Raw genomic sequence first — 20,695 nt, forward strand, 5'->3', positions numbered from 1 at the left:
GGCGATTTGCAGTGCTCCTATTTTTCACCTTTTGAGTGTAATTGTAAGATTTAATAGCATATATGAATAATATACAGCCTGTTGTTCTTCCAACACTATCTGAATGTATGCCAAAATTAATGTTTTAGTTTATCTATTCTAGTTCTAACTGAAGATGTTATTGCTTCTGACATTGATGTCTCAGGTATGTTCACAAAAAGCTTTCAGCTCACCAAGATAACATGTACCTCAAGGACGAGGTCTCATCTGGCGCTCAAGGAAAAGTCCTTATGTAAACGGGAACATCGCACATTGTAAGTGTTGTCGTATTTATGAACACGTTGAGTGACAATGGATAATATGTGCACTGTGTCCTGCATGGCTTTAATAGGATACTTCAGCCAAAAAAGAAAATTCTGCCAGCCTTATTTTGTTACAAATTTAAATGACTTTGGAATTCTGTGGAATGCAAAAGAAGACAATTCTATATTTCCAGGCTGCGTGTTGTTTTGGACCCCATTGAGTTTCATTGTATTGGCAGTAAATAAGTAAGTCCTATGGGTTTGGAATGACATGAGGGTGACAGAATTAAAACTTTTGGCTGAACTATCCAATTAAAGTGTATTTAATAGTTTGTATACAGTACATGATTTATAGGTGTTTCATTTCCAAAACTATGTGAAAATAATCAATTGTTGTTTTGGACCTCCTTGTATAAAGCCTGCTTCCAGCATGGAATTTAAAATAATAATAATATTAATAATAATACTAATTCTTAATAATAAGGCTTTTCTGGAAGAAAAAAAAACGTATATATCAGAATTCTGGCTGTTTTTATAGAATTAAATCTTTTTCTTTGAATTCTGAGTTTACAGCTTGCTATTCTGTGGTTTTGTTTCTGTTATAGAATATAGAATTTAAAATTTAATTTAGAATTTTTATCTCACAATTGAAACTTCTAGAGTTCTTAGAGTACCTAATTCAGACGTTTTTTCAGAATTGAGAGAAGAAGGGTCAGAATTGTGAGGTTAAAAAAACTAAACAATGAAACTTACCTGGACTTGTCACAGCACTCACATATTGTTGCTCTTTTGTTGGTTTGATTGCTTCTATTGTCCTCAATTGTAAGTCGCTTTGGATAACAGCATCAACTAAATGACTAAATGTAAATATAAATGTAAATAAAAGCTCAGAATTGTGAGGAAGAAAAGTCTGAATTGTGAGATAAAAAGTCGCAATTACCTTTTATTGTTACTATTATAATTATATATTTTTTATCTCATGGCAGCAAAAGGCTTTCATACCATTGACGTTCATTACACAAAAACACAGAAGAAAGTCAGTCATATAGTTTTGGAACCACATGGGCTTAAGTAAATGATTTTTGGGAGAGCTATCCTTTTAAGAGAAGATCATGCACTCTAAACATGTCTAATTATTAAAAAGTTCATAATTAGATTAGATTCAACTTTATTGTAACTGCACATGTAAGGTACAAAGCAACAAAATGCAGTTATCATCTAACCAGAAGAGCTATAAGCAGTAAGTACAGAATATACAAGGTGTACAATATGTGTAATAACTATACAGATAAGTATTATGGGCATAATTTACAGATTATAAATACTATCAGCATGATGTACAGATAGGTGTACTATGAACATAATATACAGATAGATTATGTAAAAATATATGTATTGGCAGAACTGGACAGAATGCAAGAGGACTATAAAATCATGCCTGTTGGTCATGCTTTACATGCAGATGCTGGATCTGTCATGTCGGTCAGAGGATTGACACTTTCAGATTGCCACACAGACAACACTAGATGTCAGTGTTCTCGCTGATGTCGGACTGCAAGCTTTTTGTTTTATGGGAAGGAGAAGGAGAAGCACATAGTTTGAGAAGTTGTTGCTTGCACTTTAGAACTTGGGGGTCCTAATTGGATTCCTTCTATTAGAGGGACTGTCTATAAGGAGTTAGGGGCTATCACTGTGCCAAGGCTGATCACAGGGCATCACTTTCATCTTGCCAACACTTCTATAATTAGCATAAATTTGCTGAGGTGTGTTTTCTCTCTTCATTTCCTAAGTTGAATCATCAGGAGTAATCTCCCCTTCTTAACTCCTAGGATGCAAAAGTTAAAGGTAAAATTATGGTTTCAACTTATTTAGAAGATATATTTATTTTCTGTTTGCGCTTTGAAGCTGTTGGATTCACCTAAAATGCCTTAGACTCTTCTGAAGGTGCATACCATAAGTTTGAGATTTGACAAAAACTGTGTTGCTTCACAATTTAAGCATTTTTCTCATCTCATGTGTGCTCCAGTTTGTTCTTGATGATCAAAACAATAACATAAGTCATAAATAATCTGTCCAGTTGTAGTCTTGAGTATAAAACATGCATGTCAGTAAGATCAGGCAGGTCAGTCAATAATAGCCTACTATACATTTCTAAGGGGTCATTCTATTTCTATCTTTTTTTTTTTTGAAAGGATGATTATATATATATTTTATATATATATTTATATATATAAAATATTTATATATAAAATATTATCGATTTCTTTTTAGAAATAAGATGAATTATTTAGCTATAGACTATCATTATTAATTTAATTGTTGATGTCAGCCTTTCCACGTTTAAATAAATTTAATTGTTTACACTTATATGGTGGTTCTGAATGACACATCGGGTACAGAAAGCAGCCTTTCGGTGAAATGACCCCTAGCGCTTGACTCTGCATCGTGATGACGTCACGGGGGGCGGCCTAGTTTCGATGTCTGTGAGCACCAATCAGAGCGCAGAAAAACCCGGAACTTCTGAGAGTGCAAGAAAGAGCGCCTGCATTCAATTTGAAAAGAACGAACGACGTCAGGTATGAAATGTTTCTATATTTATACTTTCTTCTATATCGCTTTTTAAACGATTTTTTAAAATGGTTAGCGTATCACGAAGTTTTATAAACTGTAGACTACTTCAGTCTAGTTTTAATCTGAAAAACACATGACAACAGAAGTGTAACGTTACTTCTACAACGTTCTTGTGTTCAGTCATCAGAAAAAGTTTTTTTTTTTAATTAACTCTATTCAAATATGTCATACATAATATGCAGTCCCCTGCGTTTAACCGTGAGCTAATGATGTCTGTCTTTGCGTTCAAAATGGTAACCTCGTTGGTTTGTGTATAATCTGTTTTGAAATCGTTAACGTTATACAAAAATAGGATCCACAATTCTGTTTTTGATCTTCTGTGATATGAAAGTTTTAACAAACATAAAAGCAGCCCACTGCCTGTTGACATTAAAAACTCTTTAATGTAAAAAAATAATGAATTGTTAATCAACTAAAAGCAAGTAAAGCTACTTATTTATTTAACCCTAAGGTTCTGTTTAGGATCTAAGAGACCCTTAAAGCGAAGAATGTTATGTGTATACTAAAGATTGATACTTAATACTTTTATGAATTGTAAGAGCTTATTATAAACAACATTTCTTACTCGATGAGATCATATTTCATTGGCTAGATTACTTGTAAGTCTACTTCTAGTCTCAGATACCCCATATATTAAGCAAGAAATAAATGTAAACTATAGAAGTAAGTTACACCCCTGCGGCCAAAATACAAAGCAAATGCAGCTAAACTATTAGGCACATTTCTTCTTCTTTTTTAAATTATATATATATATATATATATATATATATATATATATAAAAGAAAATAATGATAATTAAATTAGAATTAGTTTTTTCTTCTCAACAATGCCTTGTTGCTAGGTTCAAACAGAGCCCAATATGAATAATTTCAGTATCACTTAGGCTACTGTATATATGCTATACAATCCCCCTGTGAATTGCGATTTCTTGGGCCTGCAAAAATCATGGAAATGATTAAAGTCTTAAAAAGTCATGGAAATTTCTAAAGGGAATCTAGCCTAAATGTTTATGCTTTTGCTTTGCTCTGAAATATTTAATCAGCTAGTTGTTGAATAAACGAAAATAACAAAACCATATAAACTAAAGCTAATAAATAAAAGTGAAATTTAAAAAAAGTGACAACAGTTACTAAAACATTAACTAAAAATGAAAGAAACAGAAAATGTAAAATCTAACTCAAAATATTAACAAAAACTATTATATATAAATTATAATGGCACTGCAGATCCTAGAAACCATCAGGGCAATAAAAGTGAGTGGGAATATTGGGTGCTCCAGCTCCACCTCTCATCCATGTGGCTCTTCTGGGAAACAGACCTGTGGATTTGCCAATGCTGGTCATGTTCCACTGTTTTATTTTAAAGTGTTACCCAGCACCTTTACATTTATATACAATAGTATTTGTAAAGAAAACCAGGGTTTGTATGTGTAATTTTCTATATGTATGCATAAAATCTTATCCTGAACAAAAGAAAGTGGTCTTGTTTAATATAAGCGCTGAGTTATGCAAACAAACCCTGCCAGTTGCTCCATATTTAGTCTTTTTAACTAGGTTCTCCTGACCCCAATCCTCCTCAGCTGGCTTTTAATTGGCTTCACTGGGCCTAAAATGCTGCAATATTTCTCAAAATGTACTGCTTATTTGAGCGTCGAGAGTGATGCAATTTACAGTAAGTTGCTGGTAAAAGTGGACCGTGGCTTCACACGCAGCACTTACCAGAGGCTGCATGGGGCGCGCGCAACTTCAGGGGATTCATTTCACATTCGCTCTGGTTTTGTGGAGGTTTTGTACAAACAAGGGGATGGGCCACACCACAAAGACAGATGGGATGGGATTGGGATCCTCGTGGATACCTGTATGCGCAGCTCTGTCTTTTCGGGTTGATCGGGCTGCCTGTTTACAGTGTGTTATAGAAGGGCTGACGCCAGTCTCTCTCGGGAGGGAACAAGGGTTAATTGCTGTTAAAGTGTTGGTCTCGTTCCTCTTTCTGGCCCTGATGCTCCATTAGAGCTGACACTAATGAGGCAGTGCAGAGAGGACACCCCAGAGTCGAGGGACAGCACCACCGGCTGGGGGAGGGATTCATGATGGAGAGACTTTACTTAGCTAAGAGAGAGAAAGCATGTACTAAGTCATAGATCAAGAGTGTGTGCTGTTCAGTGTTGTTGGGATGTGTGTGTAGGTTTGGCTCCTCTTAATTGGTGGCTTATCCTCTGCATATGTTGTTTGTTTGTCATTACGAATTCATAGGGGACTGGATTGTTGGTCGTCCCTCATACTTGGTCTGTGGAGCCAATGGCATTTGCTTAGTAATTGTACCATATTGATTGTAATTTACAAATGTCAAAATATAGATTTTCAACACCCTAATAATAGAAATGATGAAATTGGCTAAATACGTACTTCTGTAATAATAATAATAATAAAAATAAAAAATAAAGTCGTCAGAAGATGTGAGGCTGATGTAAAATCATTTAACATATTAAATATTTTCATTTTTTTATTTTAATAAGTACTACATATAATTATTTGTATCATATGCAATGAATAAAAGTAAAAAAATTATATTATAAAAAATTATAACATTATCAAATTATGAATTATAAAAAATGCCAGTGTAAGCAAACTCAGTGAAATAAATAAGGCTGAAATAATTTAATAAATCAATTTATTTAGAAATCATTCTTTTTAATATATTGTAATTACTTAAAAATTATGCATAAGAATATAATGAATTTTACATTTAAAAAAAATTACATTAAATATTTTATATTAAAAAAACTCTGAATATGAACAAACTCAGTGAAAGATGAGGATGAAATATTTTTAGAAAGTAATTTAATATTTTCAATTTATTCTATATTAATTCTATTTAAGAACTGTATAGATTTCTATAAATTGTATCAACAATTTATAAAAAATATTATTTTAATTATTATTTAAATCATTTTATTTATAAAATTATGAAATATTAAAATACTAATTTTATTCTATATAAATTATGTAAATATTATAAGTGAAAATATGCAAAATGTTACTATGTATTCTATGTGTGTGTGTGTGTGTGTGTGTGTGTGTGTGTGTGTATGTGTATATATATATGTGTAGATTTCATTGCTGATGGATGAAAAATAAACTATAAACTGAATATGTTTGATGCATTTTATTTGTCATCAAATATTGGTATTTGTCAACTAGTGATTTTGATGTTTTTTTAACAGTGATTTACTGTTTGTAGGTAGTAAAACTGATCTGGAATCAGCACCCTCAACTGGTCGGTCATGAGTTTTGCTCCGAGTCCGTTCACCCCCATGGGCATTCGCAGCATTCAAGAGCAGCGGGACCGCTGGGAGAGGAAGAGGAGCCGCACAGCCCGTGAGCTAGTCCAGAGTGAAAAAAGCTACTGCCACCAGCTGGATCTAATCGTCACGGTTAGTCTCTCAACCAGCCAAAACACAAACACCCATGGGCTGCACTGGTCCATCTTGCATCGAAACAATATGCTGATAGAGAAACACTTGTCAGGGCTGGATTCAGTCATAGAAACAGAAAAACATGTTAATCATCAGAAAATCCTAATCTGAAATTCGAATTATCTTCGCTTTATATTTTGAACTGTTTCACAAGGTTTTCCGTTTACTGAGTGGCCCTTAACACCATCACAGGGCTATTCTTTTGAAACTGATGGTTTATAACCTATTCAAGGAATTTATTTCGCAGCTAATTCGTTTTACTTTTAAGATTGCTGAGATTTCATATCATTTCTGTGCATATTGTTGAATATCAAAATTGGCATTTGAACTTGAAAAGCTAAGATGGAGAACTCCCACGTCAGTCTCATTGCTTTTGAATGCCGCAGCTAATTAAACAACTTTAAAACTTATTTTGAGAAACCACGTCACCTCCCGCCTCTGGTGGAGCTGTGTTAGACATGTGGCTCATTTTAACCCGCTGGAGGTAATGAAGTGAAGTGACATTCAGCCAAGTATGGTGACCCATACTCAGAATTTGTGCTCTGCATTTAACCCATCCGAAATGCACACACACAGAGCAGTGAACACACACACACACTGTGAGCACACACCCGGAGCAGTGGGCAGCCATTTATGCTGCGGCGCCCGGGGAGCAGTTGGGGGTTTGATGCCTTGCTCAAGGGCACCTAAGTCGTGGTATTGAAGGTGGAGAGAGAGCTGTTCATGCACTACCCCCACCCACAATTCCGTCCGGCCCGAGACTAGAACCCACAACCCTTCGATTGGGAGTCCAACCCTCTAACCATTAGGCCACGACTTCCCCTTAAATACATTTGTTCTCGCTTTGTCTCAAGGGTGTGTGACGAGAGGTGACACTCTCGGTAAAATGAAGAGTGTACATGTACGAGTGTAGTCTGAAAATTGAATTTTCATGTTTCTTTCTTTTCTCCAGTACTTTGTGGAGATCTTGAAGGCCAAAGGAACCCTCAGGCAGGACATTAGAGAAAGCATCTTCAGTTCAATTAAATCCATTCATTTAATAAACCAGTAAGTATCCTTTAAATAATTAAGTGTATATTCACGCTCAGGGGAGAGAGACGGCTGAGGGTGGCTGGCTTTGATACCGTTAAAAAAGGACGAGAGGGTAGGGGAGTATTAATTGGGGTCTAACAGGAGAATCAAGTTTGAGAACTTGGAGATTGCCTGGTGTGCCTTATCTTATGTTATTCTCTTTAATTGGATTGAAAAATCGATGCGGATGCTGGATTTAGGCTTGCAGCTGCACTTTCTTCAGAGTATTTTATGTTATCCCTCTATACTTACCATCATGGGTGATGGCGGCTTGTTGTTTGTGTCTTCCAAGCCTTTTGTGTTGATAAAAATAAGCTTTTTGCAATCGCTGATGTTTTAAACATGTATTTTTAATGAAAGGGTTCATTATCATGCGTTCATTACTGATACTCAGTCTTTCCTCCTGAACAGGGCCGTATTAAAAAAGTGTGGTGCCCCTGGGCACTATACCTCAAATGCCCCCCCTCCCAAGACATAATTCAGATGATTTCTCAAATCAAATGTAATTTATTAACTTGTCCAACTACCGTATTTTTAGTCCAAAAATACGTCCTGACAAAACCACTCAATTGACGTCTGTCCATTTTGACTCATTTTCCGTTAAAAAAATTACACATTTGCGCGTACTTGTTGTGGACCAGCTCAACTCTGACAGGTTGGGGACGGAAGGGGGGGGGCTGATACTGGTCATGTAATCTTTATTTATTTATAATTTATTATTATTATTGTTGTTGTTAAGTTAGTGTTCATAAACAAGTTATGTATGGTCTTTTAAGACTTTCAAGTTAATAATAAAACAATTTACAAACAATATTTTTAAAGCTTGTGTCATGTGGTGCCCCCCCTAGTTGTTGTGAATGGTTGGGGCCCCTGGGCACCGGCCCAAGTGCCCTTATGGATAATCCGGCTCTGCTCCTGAACTACTGTAGCAGATTCTCCAGTTATAGGCATCAGGCTATTTAATACAAGGTTTAAAGTCAGATTTTATCCAGTAAGAACTTTGAGATGAGGAGGGCTGGAGGGGAATATGATTATATAATACCAAAATTTGGTAGCTGTTATTTTTTTGTCCGACTTGTTTACATTCTCTTAAGACAAAAAATAATATTAATACACCAAGAAATGCATTTGAACATGAACCAGTGTTGTTTTTGTTAAACTTGTAAAATTGTTTTTGGTAACTGAAATCAAGCTGAAATAAAATATAAATATTAAATGAAAATAATTAAACTAGAAATGTTGCTTTTGTAAAAAACTTAAATAGACAAGTTAAAGTACTATAAAAACTTAAACTGAAATAAAAATGAGTTTACATTTATGTATTTGTCAGATGTTTTTATCCAAAGTGACTTGCATTGCATTTAAGGAAATGTTAAGGGGAAAAGCTATAAATGCATATATAAAGGACTAAACCTTGTATAGAGATAAGCTATATATTACCCTGGACCACAAAACCATTTAGAAAAATTGACACTTAATACAGTTAAGACCTTTTGTGGATCAGGGTCACATATGCATTTTATTTCTTACCCTGGACCACAAAACCAGTCTTAAGTGTCAATTTTTCGAAATCTGAAAGCTGAATAAATAAGCTTTCCTCTGATCTATGGTTTATTATGATCGGACAATATTAGGCTGAGATGCAACTATTTGAGAAAAAAAAAAAAACTGATAAAATCGCCTTTGAAGTTGTCCAAATGAATTTGTAGCAATTCATATTACTAACCAAAAATTAAGTTTTGATATATTTACTTTAGGAAATGTACAACATTTCTTAATGGAACATGATCTTTACTTAATATCCTAATGATTTTTGGCATAAAAGAAAAATTAATAATTCTGACTCATACCATGTTTTTTTGCCTATTGCTACAAATATGCCCCAGTGACTTAAGACTGGTTTTGTGGTCCAGTATCACATATATATAAAAGCTCTTTATAAAATGTATAGTTCCGGTCCTTGATTCTGAGCCGCGTTCGAAGCTGTGGTGAATTACACTACAAACATACACCTTTGGCAACCACTTTCTTGGAACCACAACTGTTTCTGAGGAACTACATCGTTTGTTGGAAGAATACTTTTATATCATTGAACTTTATTCTCTCGGTTTTATTCTGTGAAAACTATGTGTCTGGAATAAGCATTTTATAAAAGCAATAAGCCCTGCGAAGCCGTGGTTTACAGTGAATTTAGAACAGGGGGTTTCTGTCAACAAATGTAAGAAAAAAAACGGAAAATAGTCTATTTATTTATTTATTTTTTAAATACCAATGGTAGAGTGGTCATGGTAAGTGGTGAAACCCAGCTGTGACTCTTCTGTATACAGATGGAGCCGCTGGAAACAAAAAATAATTCATCAGAAAAACTGGCCTGAAGAACAGTTGGCATTGATCTGCCCATGCAGGCTGGTCAGACTAACAACATATTAACTCACCGGTGTCAAAAAGGCTGTTCTTGTTAATTTTATCTGAGGCTATCTATGGTGTAGCGTGTTTTGATGTACTACATCTGAAAGCAAAAGCAGAAGGCCTCTTCTAATGTCCAATAGCCTGCAAGGATTGATCAGGTTGTTACATATATCAAACACCGCTCACCTGAACTGAGGATCAATCATCTCTCTGATGCAAGCTTGAAGGTCTTAATAAAAGGCTGAAAGTGTTTCCAGCATTTTATTAAGTCCTTCACGCTTGCAATAGAGAGATGATTGCCCCTAAGTGCAGGTGAGCAGTGTTTGATATATGTAACAACCTGATCAATCTTACAGAATTTACCTGACAAGCTCGAAGAGAAATTTGCAAACAGGAAAAACCTACTGAGGAGATTTCATTAATGCTAAATTGGCCGAAGTTCTCATTTAAGTTACTGCCGTGTGGCTTCATTGTGTACATATTTCGAATTGCCAAATGAATGGAAGGGGGACTGCCTTTGAGGGCTTTATCTAGGCCCTGTTGATTGAGAATCATAAAATTGTCTGAATAATGAATCACCGTGGGTCCCCGAGGCTCCCATCAGTGCCTGACTGACGGGCCTCTCTACAAACAGAGGCTGAATGAAGATGGAGGGCTGAATTTCAGAGCCCGATGTATTGGATAAATCGGTGCTCGGTTACCATATATCATCATTAGAATCGGTTATTGAAGTGCTGGGTGAAGCATAATGGCAGTCTCTCAATTTAGATCTGTGAACAGTCAGCAGTGGCTGACTAATTAAAAGGAATAAAGTGCTTGCGCACTCCAAAACCACATCATTATCAAGAAGCTTCTTCAGATGCATGTTGATATCTGTGCTGGCTGCTGAAGGTTATTTGAATCCTTAGCTGAAATCATCACTTTTTATCTTGGACTGGTCGAAGCACAGAAAAACTGAGAACAAGGACCGGAGCTGCACTGTAGATTGTTTTTTATCACACACAATATGCACTTTATAGTCGAAAATATAAAAGAAAAAAAAAGTATTAATGCATTTTAATTTATAAACCATTGTTGATTTGAACCTTTAATGATTAGGCCAAAAATAATAATAAAATGTAAAATACTTCTCTTCATGTTTTTCAAAACCTATTTGACTTTCTTTATTCTGTGAAATGAAAAAGGTGATATTTAGTTAGCTGTCTAAGCTGCTCTTTTCCACACAATAAGATTTAATTGTGAATATGCTGTCATGCCACTGCCATTCATCAGAATTATGGCTGTTTATCTGATGAGTGGAGTAAGGCAACAGTGGGAAGAACCCAATTTTCCTAGAATGCAACAGTGAGCACCAACTTGAAAGGGCATAGACTTAAGTAGCACAAAATCAAAAACGTATTTGAGAGAGAAACGAGTGCGCCTAGGGGTTTTGTTAATGAGGGTAAATGTGGTGTGGAAATAGATCAAATGGTATCCGATATGAAGCAAGAGGGTCCTCGTCGCTATTGAAGGGAGGAGGGAGTCTCCTTACAACCCAAACCATGCTTTTGGGTCCTGTACATATTTGTGTTTTTCCGAGTGTCTGTGTTGCTGCTAACTATTCATTGACGATAATTAGTATTCCTTAATTCTCACTTCCAGCAAATGAAGCCACATAGTCCCTTCATTGTTTGGTTGAGTCTGTGCCGAGCCCAGATGTTGCAACCGCTATGAATTAATGTAGATTAACGTGATGCAGGAGGAATGCTAATGTTGTCTTTGTCATCTTTCTGATAGCCAGAGAATTTAATTGCCCTAAAAAAAAAGAGCATAAAAAATGTAAGTCATAATTTCATATTTATCATAATAGCCTCTGGCTGTGAGGAGGAAAAAGGAAACACTATTTTCCCGCCCTTTGCCCTCGTTAGAAGAACTCTCTCGGCTGATCTAGCATCTCCTGATTACGAACAGAGGCTACCTTGGCTTGCAACTTCATTAAAATCTATTTAAATCAACTTCTATCACAAAAAGCTCCTTCTAAAAACCATGAAGTCTCAGGGAACATTATTAGGGTGTGTGTGTGTGTGTGTGTGTGTGTGTGTGTATCCGTATCTGTATTTCTGTTCGGTCTAAGTGGTATGTATGCGCAATAGCTACCTTGCCTAGTTTGGATAATAAGCTCCTTCACAAGTGTCAGCACCCTCACCCTTGAATTATACCCATGTCACCCTAATGTTTCTGACAGCCAGAGCACCAGCTCTCCCATTCCTCTTGAACACCTTGTTTTGTTCCTGGTTTCGCAATGAGTGCGTTCCCGCTACAAAGCACCGCACGCTTGCCCTTGGGCGCTAGCCTCAGCACCCTTGTCTCAAATAAGTGCGTCACCCACAGGGAGAAGCCCTCATATGACACCACACAAATCTGACTAAAAACGCTTCCTTTTGCAAATACGTCTGCCTCTGAACTAATCCTCCTCATTATTTTTGACAAGAAGTGCCTTGATTTCCAAAACCGTATCAGAGTTATCATTGTGTTTGGAGTGCGGTGGCAAGACTGCAGGGTAGGGTAACATTAAAGTGTGCCCTGATATTTATTTTTTTAAGTTAACCGCACTTAATTGTTGATGATTTGACACAGTATGATGATGGTCTTTGTGGATTTGCATTACAGGAAAACTAAATTTAGACTAATTAATGTTAAAAATATATATTTTTTAACATTCATCAATGTGTTTATTGAATGAATTCATTTTTCGTAAAATACAATATTTTAGTTTAAAAGTTTTTCCAGTTTATATATATATATATATATATATATATATATATATATATATATATATATATATATATAATTATAAACACACACCCTTTTCAATAAAATATTATGTATTACTAGTAGTGGCTAACAAATGCATTATTTAATTTATTTATAGATGTGTGTGTTTGTGTGTATTTATATAAAATTGAAAGTATTTTTAAATAAAAAAATGTTATTGTGTATTTAATTTTATATTTATCTATTTTTATTGTTATTGAGTTTATTTGAATTAAGTATAATTAATGGTTTTATTAATAATTAATATACAATATTTGAATTAAAAAAATATAAATTTTCTATATAATTTATATTGTATATAAATATTTAAATATGTATTTAATTTACTGTACATTTGAGGTATGAAAAATTTATTGAAGTCTGATTAAATTACATTGCATAAGGCAAATAATAGTTTGACTTATTACTTGTTTTTAACAGGACCCTACTCACTCATCTAGAGCTGGGGAGGTTTGGTGTCGGGTTTGAGGAGTTCTGCGCTCATCTGCAGCTGTATAACACTTACGTTGACAACATTCAGACGGCTAAAAAAGTCCTCTTGGTAAGTTGAAGTTAAATGTTTCACTAGTTAAATTTGACCCCTTTTCACTTCTGTTCACATGCTATGCGTCTGGCATTGACAAACGTGCTTACAATTGTGACTATTAGTATGTGACATATTTGTATGGTCTTGAGTAATGTGTGCGTGAATATGGTTGTATAAATTAAAGTGAATATTATTACATTTCACTGATTGTGTCACTTTGCATTTCTTTTGATTTAAAAAAAAAACATTGCTGATATTGGTTTTATTGTGAGTAAATGCCTTCTTTTACCTGGATAGAGGTCACCTACTTACACAAAAGCCGATGGCTACAGCTATCGAAATGAAATCATGAATATGTATTTAATACAGATTCTATGGTAATGTGCAGTATTGACAGAATGTCATGCTCTACTTCTAATAAGTGAATGTTTAATCCAAACCTATTAAATCGTTGTACAACTCCTCCTCTATGACACCTTTTTTTTGCCTTGTGGGGGGAAAAAAGAAAAGAAGACACAATGTCAGGTCAGTAACTCAAAGATCGCCATTCAGAATGATTGACGTTTGGAACGGTGAAAAAACATGGAGTCACCTACCTGATTAAGGCTTATGGTTGACACTCTGTGCAAACAGATCTCTCCAGGCAAAGCCCAGCGGTACCATTAGGTCCAACACTACCATCTCATTACGCCTGACTTAAGTGGGCAGCTTCCATCAGTCAGCCAGAAAAAAGTGAGATAGGCAGTCTCTCTTTTTGCTAATTAGCTCCTCCCTCGGCAAGGCACCTGTACCCAAGTGTACGGATGACTGATTCATCATGAAAGAATCATCGGCATGCCTGGCTAATGCTAACTTCTGTTTTCCATGTGCTCATGTGAACAGATATTAATGTCTTAATTAAGAGGAGGAATGTGTCTGCGGCCAATTGACTGATTCTCATTGATTGCAGACTGAGCTGTTTAAGTTAGCATTGATTCCTCCGCTTGGCCGAGACATAGATGTAATTGCTGGAACATGGGCTGGTGGTGTGTTTGCTATGTCGCATGATTCAAAACATGGCTCGTTTGTCCTTCAAAATCCAGCATCCCATGAAGCTTATTAAGAGAATAGCAATCTAGACCAAGATCTCAACATTTTCCCAACAAGTGACTCTCTTTACATATTATTTATACATGTATATTTATATTTAAAATTTTCATTTTAGTACAATCTTCAACCTTGACCGAACATACAGTATTAGGAAGTTTGGTGCAATAATAACTTTAATAAATATATAGTAATATGCTTTTAAAAGATAGCTAGATGGTTTTGCATTATTTTAGGAATGCACAATATATCTATACAAGGAGTCTGCAACCTTTTGGGCATAAAATGCCAATTTCAATTTTTCTGGTTAATCACTGTGCCAATGAGGCCCTCCCATTCCCCACCCAATTTTTTATGCTATTTTTATATTATTTATTAATAATTTTTTTACTGGTGAAAATGTTTAACAAGGCTACATCTATCTGATCAAATATAAATTAATTTATATTTATAAATTAATTTAAAGTAATTCTATTTTAAGATTAAATATTACAGTTTCCTATATTTAATAGAATTCTTTGATAGGTCAAATGAAAACAACAGTTGTAATCTTTAAAAATACTAATAATGAAACTCTCAAAATTAATTTACTCTGGAAATTAATATATTTTGTTAAATATTTAAAATGTTTAATGTTTTTTTTTTCCAGGCAAAATGTATAAATTTGTTTAAAAATTATGTTGTTTTTAATAATAGAATTTGAATATGTTTACCTTAATATAGTTTTGATGACTTGCCTATTATTTTTAGGAAAGCTTTGGATTTGACAGGATTCATTCAGAGTTTTTATTTTTTATTTTGTTTGTTTGGATTCCTCTCACAGTTCGTCCGAGATGGTGTGATTTAATGTTGGTGTGTTTCTCAGATGGAGACCCCAGCTGCTACAGCCATAAATGTTTGCTGAGCAGGTGTTGTACACGGTGTCTGCCGTTTGAAGATGATGGATTGTTTCTTGTGCTTATATGATTAATTTATTTTTATTTATGATTTATTTATTATTTACTTAGTACAGAAAAGTAGCACTGACCTATGCTTTTCTCAGATGGATGCACAATTCAAAACAAATTTGACATAAAATAAAAAAAATTAGCCTGACTTGGTTTGTGTGAATGTATATTTAATAATGAAACCAGGGTTGCTCTATTCAGAAGTTGTGATAAGAGACAACAGAGATGTCTCGTCTCATTGTGCGTCCACACATGCATCATCTACGGAGGTGATATTGTTGGTTAAAGGGTAAACAGTGTTATTGCTAGCTCTATCAAATGTGCTCTTATTGTATAAATTTTTTTTTCACAGAAGCAGATTTTTGATTCATAGTTCATTTCCTTCTCAGGTTCAGATGAAGAAAAGCAAAGCCTTCCGACGGTTTAAAAAGCTCCAGGAGTCGAGGCCTGAGTTCAGTCAGCAGAAACTTGAGGACTTGCTAACGCTTCCACTTCAGCGTATCCAGCAGTAAGTCCTCAAGTACATGTGTAACAGTATTTGAACTTTTAAGTCAACGGTTATTGGTTATCAGCAGATATTATTATAATAGTTTTTCTCTCTTTTTGTTTTTTTGTTTTTGGTTTTGGCCAGTATTGGATATTATGCAATGTCCATGCTTATTTACACTACATTTATATTTACATGACTTTTGTTATCATCTAGTGCTTATTTAATAATATAGTGTAAAAAATATCCATTTTCGAAGAAAAAAAATATATACATGCACACACACACATAAAATTTTAAAATTGACCATTTATCGTTTTTTGGTATTTTACCGATATTAAGCGTTTTTATAGTTTTTTTTTTTTTTTTTTTTTTTTGGTTATTCATGTTTTTTTTTTCGGTTATCAGCTGAATTAGAATATTTAATTGTGCATGCTCATTTCTTTTATTTTCATATTTAGATGGTCACTTGATGCTCATTTAAAGCTTAAAATGTATTTAAAGTTAATATTTGTGTAAAATGTGCTAATAATTTAACAGTTAAATGTACTCTTTAGCAAATATAAAAATATAAATGTTTCTTTTTATGCTTTATAATGTTGTGATGCCTAAATTAGCTTGTTGCATTTAAAGTTATGATTCTTAGTTTTAAGTGTTTTATTATTTATTTATATAATTATTTAAATAATTTCTATAATATTATCATTTAAATCAGTTATCAGCTATTACATTAAAAAATTTTATCAGCTTGTTGTAATGGGAAATAATTATTATATTGGTGCATCCCAAGCTGAAAAGGAAAATAATTTCATATCAGGTTTTTGTTTTGTAGATGTAGACATGAGTGTTTGTGAAAACTTAATTACTTATTATATATTTATACTCTATTCATCTGATGATGGTAGTGGTGCATAAATGACACACTTCACCTAAAGATATTTTGATTTTGTGCTGTTTAATGGATTTCTCAACCACTTATTGCAATTGACGTGCAAAGTTTTCTTCAAATCTCATTAAATGTCAGAGTACCTCAGCCATTGAATTTTCAAGTAAATGAGATGGATTGGTCAGTGGATGTTTTTGTGTATTTAAACCATCTGCTTTGGTGAAGAGATTACGGGATCGACAGCATCAACACGATGGCAGCATTGAAATGCAGTCAGTTCTTGATGGGAATGTAAAGCGTTTTGGTTATGCATCAGTATCTTCTGACACAGGCCAGTCTACTTCACAGTCTTCTGCTCAGCTGTCAAATCACTCTACAACGTCACATTTTGTTGATCGCACTGATGTGTGGATTTACTTTAAAGACGGATTTTGGGAATAATTTGATGGCATGATAACAGAAAACTGTCACCACCGGGTTATGGTTTTCATGCTTGAATTCTTCATCTGTATTTCTGCGCTTTGGAGGAGTAAGTGCACGCCGCGTACCAAGCCTCTCAATGACAGACGTAATTATTGTTTGATGTTATGCTCACACATGCCTTCAGACTGTCCAAGAACTGTCAAAATCCCTTTTGTTAAGCCGCCGTTTTTCTTGGCTGTAATTTCATGCGGTCTTGGTCTCAGCTGTTTATTAGTGTAACAGGGTGCGAAATGAACTAGAACATGCTTAAGAACCAGTGAAAATTACATAGCATTCCTTTATCAAGCAGCTAGAGTCCATCTTAATTAGGCTTTTGTGTCACTCCTAGTTATTAAATGTAGTTTCCAACATGAAAAAAAACTAACGCAATGTCATTCTAGCTATGACGATAATTGTGGCTTTATATTTATTCTTTATAAAAACATTCCTCAGATAGCGCCCACCTGTCATGGTTTTCATTCAGTGGCTAAGCTTCATCATATGCAAAATGACAATCCTGTTTGTTTACAGGCCCTGTTTATGTGTCTTTGTGCATCCAATATAGGTGATTTGATCATGATTTTACATGATTTTACTCCTGGTTGAATCTTGAATCCATCCTTCTATCTAGCTATCACAACGATGCACTAAATTGATCAAAATTGAAAGTAAAGACTTATAATAATGGAAAATATATACACTTTTTTTATTTCAGATATAGTTTTTTTTACTTTCTATTTATCAAAGAATGCTGAAAAATATCACTGTTTCCAAACAATATGAAGCAGCACGACTGTTTTTTTTTTTTACATCAATAAAAATAAGAAATGGCTTTTTGTGCACCAAGTTACCATATTAGAATGTTTTTTGGAATAATGGCTGCTGAAAATTAGAGGTGCGTGATGAATATCGGCCGATAATTAATGCGGATCTCAGTGGTAAATTCTATCAGGTGCATGATCTGCCATAGAGCAGCTGTTACTACACAGAGGCTTTGTTAACTGACAAACTGAAAAAATCCACGAACATGTTTTGATTAGGCTGATTAGATAACTGGCTTTACTGATGAGATGCACATTAATTAATTATCGGCCGATATTATTTTTCGTGCACCCCTACTGAAAATGTAGCTCTGTCCTCAAAGGAATAAATAAATAAATTCAAATAGGAAACCGTTATTTTATATTATAGTTGTGTTCAGTATTTTTTTTTACACTTTTGTATTCCATTTACACCTGTTTTCAACACTGACCACTTGTTATAAGATCACCTAACACCGATTCGCAACATGCCTGCCTTTCAAATGGATGCAAGGTATTTTCTCTCTGTTTTTGTCATCCAGCAAACCGCAGGATTTGTGCTAAACACCATCTGTGATCTTTGTGTCGCACCCTGAATGTTCTCCACCCAGTTATCACAGAGATATTCTCTAATTTCCCTCGGAACTGCTGAGCGCTGACATCTCAATCAGCATGTTCAAAGATGCCCTTGATCTGATCTCATCCTCTCAGGCCCTGATCACCGTGTTTCCTATTGTCCCCCCATCGATTCTGCCTTTACCGTTCTCGGAAAGCGAGGACACATGGGGGGGGGGGGGGCGCATAATTGTATGATGATCTTAAGTGGCACGGCAGAAGAGCTCCGTTCTCGGAGAGTGCAGATAATCAGGAGTACCACCTCTAACAGGGACTCGGGAGGAAATTGTTGTCACTTATTGGGATGAAGGATGATGGATGGTGAGGCTGGCTGTGTGTGGATCATGGTGGCTACTTAAGACATGGAGCGGGACTGTCGGGAGGGAGGATAAAATCATTCCTATTATTAAATGCCATTTACTGCAGCTGCAGAGAAGAGATTCATGTTGAGTCGCTCTCCTCTCAACCCTTCTTCTCCTCCCTGAGGTCTGCCTGACTACAGATGGACAATTTGTCGAGTGTCAGACAGAGAAATGAAGTCCACAAGCAAATATTTATTTATGTTATGGGAATTATAAAAATTCTGTAAAATTGTGTTCACATTAAATGTAAAATAAAACATAAAAAAACTAAAACCAGTTATTTTAAGTGGTAAAAGTAAATTGGAAGTTACAGTATGTAAAGAGATGTTGATTGGTCTTTCGGTCTCATGATCATTTTATCAGTCTGTCCAGTATTATATCTGTCTAGCCATCATTTTATCAGTCTGTTCATCATTCTGTCACTATATCTACAGAAGTTCTTTCAGTTCTATCTAGCATTCTGTCATTTTATTTTTAGGCCCAATTAACACTAGTGTGTGTTCGTTATAAAACGGCGTTTTAGAATGAAAACGATCCTCGTCTACACTGGTGTTTTCACTGCTTTTCAGAAACGATCTGTGCTTACACTACACAACCTAAAACACATGTCACGTGACCATGCATGCAAGTACAGCCATAGATATAAATAGCTAGATTCCCTATTATTTAGATTGCGGACGCGTTTACATGCTGGAGCGATCAAATGGGGTATCTACTGTACCTATACATCTATCGGTACAACAATGCGCATTATTTTATTGTTTAAACGGTCGTCAAGGATACGCAGAGCAAATGTGGGTAGCCACGGCATCATTTTCAAAAGTCTCCGTTTTGGTCCGTTTACACTGAAACGCAACCCTGGAGTTTTCAGACTAAAACGGGGTCTGCTGCGTTTTCAAAAGTCTCAGTTTTTGAGGATCGAGAACACCGGAGTAGTGTAAATGATAGACGTAACCGTAGCAAAAGTAATGTGGTTTTTAAACGAAAACACAGTAGTGTAAACGGGGCCTCAATTTCATTTCTGTCTTTCATTCTCTGTATCGTTCTATTTGTCCATCGTTTTGTCTGTGTTTCTGTCTTGCTGTTTTGTTCTATCCAGCATTCTATGATATCATTCTTTCTATTTATAGTTAGTTCTTTCCATCATTCTGTCTAGTGTTCTGTCATTCTGTCTCTCATTCTCTGTCTGTCTTTCTTTCTATGTGCTGTTTTGTCTGTCTATCCGTCTTTTTGTCTTTCATTCTATCTATCTATCCATTATTTTATCTATCATTCTGACTATCCAACACTTTAGTCTTTTTTCTGTCTATCTTTTGATTATTCTATCAGTCTAACCATCATTCTATCTATAGTTTTATCCATCATTCTATCTAGCATTCCATCATTCTGTCTTTCATTGTATGTCTTTTGTTCTGTCTGTCATTCATTCTATATATTATTCTGCCTGTCTATTTGTCATTGTATTAGTCTTCCATCATTCTCTCTATCATTCTGTCTCTATAGTTCTATCTTTCATTTGATCTGCTTCTCTTATTCTGTCTGTCTGTCTATCATTCTGTCTGTCGTTCTTTCATTTGACCGTTTATAAACTTTTTTAACTATTCAAAACTTAATTTGACAAACTTTCATTTTCTAGTTAAAAAGAGTTCTTTGAATTTAAGTTCATTTTAATTCTAAAACTGCTTCCTTAATCCAGATTCATTATAAATGCAGAGACTATTTTGGCATTTAAGATTCGTAGATGCATCACACTGTAAAATAGTATTTGTAAATTACACTTTAACTGATTACATTTCAAAACTAAAAGCCCAGTTTGCATTTTTTTTATGTTTCTGTGAAATG

The 20,695-nt window shown here is 34.9% G+C and overlaps 1 protein-coding gene across 1 annotated transcript in view; it reads left to right on the forward strand.

Moving 5' to 3' along the window:
• Positions 1–2,740: 2,740 nt before the first annotated feature.
• arhgef39 (Rho guanine nucleotide exchange factor (GEF) 39) overlaps positions 2,741–20,695 on the forward strand; it is a 37,207-nt gene continuing 19,252 nt past the window's right edge. Inside the window, exons 1-5 of the mRNA XM_026255676.1 lie at positions 2,741–2,857; positions 6,154–6,346; positions 7,341–7,435; positions 13,103–13,223; positions 15,631–15,749. Coding sequence (XP_026111461.1) covers positions 6,197–6,346; positions 7,341–7,435; positions 13,103–13,223; positions 15,631–15,749 — 485 coding nt within the window. The 5' untranslated portion in view covers positions 2,741–2,857; positions 6,154–6,196. The remainder of the gene's footprint in view (positions 2,858–6,153; positions 6,347–7,340; positions 7,436–13,102; positions 13,224–15,630; positions 15,750–20,695) is intronic.

Source organism: Carassius auratus, unplaced genomic scaffold (assembly GCF_003368295.1).
Source record: "Carassius auratus strain Wakin unplaced genomic scaffold, ASM336829v1 scaf_tig00045620, whole genome shotgun sequence".
NCBI lineage: Eukaryota > Metazoa > Chordata > Actinopteri > Cypriniformes > Cyprinidae > Carassius > Carassius auratus.